Source organism: Aricia agestis, chromosome 18, assembly GCF_905147365.1.
Source record: "Aricia agestis chromosome 18, ilAriAges1.1, whole genome shotgun sequence".
NCBI lineage: Eukaryota > Metazoa > Arthropoda > Insecta > Lepidoptera > Lycaenidae > Aricia > Aricia agestis.
In genome coordinates this window covers 13073008-13076513 of record NC_056423.1, presented here as the reverse complement: position 1 = coordinate 13076513, position 3506 = coordinate 13073008, and the positions used below count along the sequence as shown (strand labels likewise).

Here is a 3506-nt window from a genome sequence, read left to right as displayed (position 1 = left end):
AAGATAGATTACAAGGAGAATTATAACTATACCAGATACAAGCGCATAGAGAGGCAACGTTGCAACCGTACAGTGATGAATCGGAGTTGGTGAGATGAACAGGATTCTGCAGTAGGATTCTATTTTCCAGATATGTAGACTATCGAGATTCAAAGAGTTGAGAGTGATATGTGGAATCTCATAATTTTCAGCTTCAGTGCGATTGTTTCTTATTTCAGTGATCTTCAGCGGCTGTCCCTTGACTTCGTCTTCAGTATTGGTGATCTTGAAGGTATCTGTTCGGAGAGAGCATTCATGGGGAATTGTTGCTAAGTAGCTGCCAGATAAGGATACAAATTCCTGTCGTTCACATTGGAGTTCGACTTTTGTAGGCTTCGGGAAGACAATAGTGTAATGTCTGTCATCTAATTGTTCCATAGCTTGTCTGGAGATTGAAACTTCAGTAGGGCTGCACGATTTGTCTAAAGATTGATTAATGATGATGCTCTGGATGCAATCTGCTTGATCTCGTGGCTGATAATAGTTTATGCTTTCCTCACAGAGAAGGTACTCGCCAATCTTTGGGCATTCGGTTTGCAAGTACATGAAAAATTTCCCATTGGTTGCTATGAAAGGATGTATAGGTATAAAGGTCTGTTGGAACTTATTAGGAACAATGGAAAGCTTAAATAAATCGTAACTATCTTTAAACATAATAGGAACCTTAAAAGGACAATGCTCACATATTATGGAAAATTAACCCAGGCCCGGCGCGAATGAAATATATCTGAAATAACTGGTTATAATGAGTAATTAATTACTGCATAGGGGGCATCACCGAAATATATTTTTTTAGGTGTCAAATTGCTATTCGAAGATCTGCAGGGGTCATATTACCCTTTTTAGTAAAAGGATATTGAATCGTTAAAATAGATGTTTAATAATGAATAACATATGGTCATCCTTAAATATTTTTCTACTTTGTGAAATTCCTCTTACATTAAAAGAAAAGAAAACACAGAAAGTTAGTTACATGGATCATTTTATTATTTTAAACATTATTCATTTTCTAAATCTAGAATTACATAATCCAATGTGTGTCCAGGATGAATAAAGTCATTTTGAAATCTGGCCCAGCTCAAGTAATATATAATACTCATCACATGAGCACAGCTGCCCAATGTCCTCTTTCCGTGAATACATGTACAATAGTGTTCTAAAATAGCGTATCTACTATTTTCATTTTTATACAATATATATGTGTAGTAAATTCTACTTCTAACGTGCCTAGATTGAATTCGGCATCTTATCAATGCTCCTTCTTCACCATTCAATGTCATAAGTACTGGATCTCTGTAAGCTTCAATTTCATAAACACCTGTTCGTTTTATGTGCTCACTGCAATAGGAACGTGCTATTTTGCAATGATATGTTCCCACGGCAAACAATATTAGTTCTTCTTGTGTCAGTCTGGGGAAATCTTCGAATGTCTGGTCATTAACTTCCAAGCGCACAAAGGTTGCTCGTTGGCGATTTAAGTTGCGCTCAACAACATAGTCAGCCAAAAGATTGGGCCTATTCATGTTCCTGTTTATGGTTTCTATAAACTGTTCTGTATATTGGCTATCTTCGTAGGGCTGTTGAAACGCGTTTATTAGTGCTGCAGCTATTCTGTAATCCATCATTACGGTAGGTAAAGCTGTATTAAATACCCGGTATCTAAACATTTTGAAGTCACGCTTGAACCTTCCATTTATTGTTTCAACAACCCATCTACACAAGGTCACCAATCTAGATTTATTGGCTTCTTCACATGTTAATTGTGTTTCACCGCGCCTTTTCGTTGGGGGCATATGGACTGTATAGCCGCACGACTCAAGCAGAGGAATAACATCCCGGAAACCTCTATCAACAATGAACGTATCACCTTGTTCAAGATAATAATTAATTGGTGCCTCCTCAGGTGGGCCATCAGGATTTTCCAAAATGTGCCGCATGATTACAGCATCTGAGGCAGTGGCTGCGTATGGACCTGCGACATCTAAAATATGTCCATCACCGCAGACCAACATAAAAGGCTTGATTAGATTTGTGTATTTATGAAGACTGTAGCATTCTCTTTGGAAGAAGAAGTTAGAGCTTTTTTGTATGAAAATGTAACCTCCGTCACATATTATTAATGCTTTTGTCCAAAGGTCATCCCCAAAGATGTAGTTGGGAAGAATTCGGTTTCTTTCGACTATTTCTGATCTGCTAATGTGATCTAGCCCTAAATGTAATGGAACAAAATCATTGTTAAGGCACTGTCTCGCCAATTTAATTTTTCTGTCTATACTTTGTCTTGATTTATTAAAAAGCGTTGCCAGTCGTATACTGGGTTCACCCGTTCTTATTTTAGCTAAATATATACCTAGATCCTCTCGAGCAGAAAAAGATCTGCGGGACAAAGTCGGTAATTGATCAAATAAGCTATTGAACTCTTCATGGTTCAAGCCAGTCCAAAAATGTAAATCTTCTGCTGTTATTTCATCCAAATTGTTAAAATTCAATTTGCATCTGTTTTCTAGTGCTAATGTATACATACGTACAATGTCTCCGAAACTTCCACTATTAAAATCAGTTTGAGCATGAGACACACTCTGAGACATGTCTTCCAATGCAGTATTTCGAAGATGATTTTCGCAAATCCTCGCAAGTGGGGGTATGTACAGGTGGTAATAACTGAGCAAAAATACCTTAATTGAATTAGGCATTTGCCGGAGTTGCACATTATTACAACTCTCCATCATACAGCGACGGGAAGTGTTTGCCGCTCTAGTGAAACCCGGAACTTGGATTGCTGCACGACTCGGTGACACTTGACGTATAGGTGGAGTACGTGGTCGCTGATGTAAGGATTGCTCAATTCTATGCCAACAAGGATGGCATATCGACCTCGTTCCATCAAATGCAAGCTGAAACAAACAAACATTTCGTTACTTAACTACTTTCACTAACAATAAACTCCGGTCTCCGGTTAATACGGTCACGAAATCTTAGGTTATAGAATGTGAAGACAGTGCCTCAGCTACATGCACATTTACATAAGTATTATAATACTGGTTATCTAGAAGAAAGCCGTCGAAAGGCTGCCTTAGCCCACACTAACGTAATGTAATAATGTTGCTGTATTTTGTTACTTGTTTAATGTCTGTATTTAAGTAATAGCGTATATCTATCTATCATATATACAGTTTTGCTTATATCTATCATACTATACATAAGATTGACTTACCTCCTGTAGCGGTTGCAAGTTCTGGAAAATGCGCTCAACGAAATCTCTCCGGGAATCAAAAAAATGATGCGTAAGAACGTGTCTCCGAACACCACGGTATAATGATCGATCACACGTAACACATCTAGCCATCTTTAAACAATAACCAATCGCAATGCTTGTCGTAGTCAAAAATCGTGCCAAAGTCGTAGTTAACAGAATGAAGTATAAACCAAAGCCGGTTTGACGATACAAAAAACGCACAGATCTAACG

At 37.9% G+C, this 3506-nt stretch overlaps 1 protein-coding gene across 1 annotated transcript; it reads right to left on the bottom strand.

Annotated features, from left to right (window-relative positions):
- Window positions 1-1010: 1010 nt before the first annotated feature.
- Window positions 1011-3506, bottom strand: LOC121735889. Its single transcript, XM_042126872.1, has 2 exons — window positions 3254-3506; window positions 1011-2933 (listed from the first exon to the last, which is right to left on the bottom strand). The coding sequence occupies exons 1-2, from the start codon at window positions 3383-3385 to the stop codon at window positions 1038-1040; spliced, it is 2028 nt and encodes a 675-aa protein (XP_041982806.1). The 5' UTR covers window positions 3386-3506; the 3' UTR covers window positions 1011-1037.

Bases quoted from the DNA above. Each gene is read 5' to 3' on its own strand.
- LOC121735889 (XM_042126872.1), bottom strand. From the start codon at position 3,385: ATGGCTAGATGTGTTACGTGTGATCGATCATTATACCGTGGTGTTCGG. The intron at 2,934-3,253 runs GTAAGTCAATCT...TGTTTGTTTCAG, and splicing joins ACTTGCAACCGCTACAGGAG to CTTGCATTTGATGGAACGAG.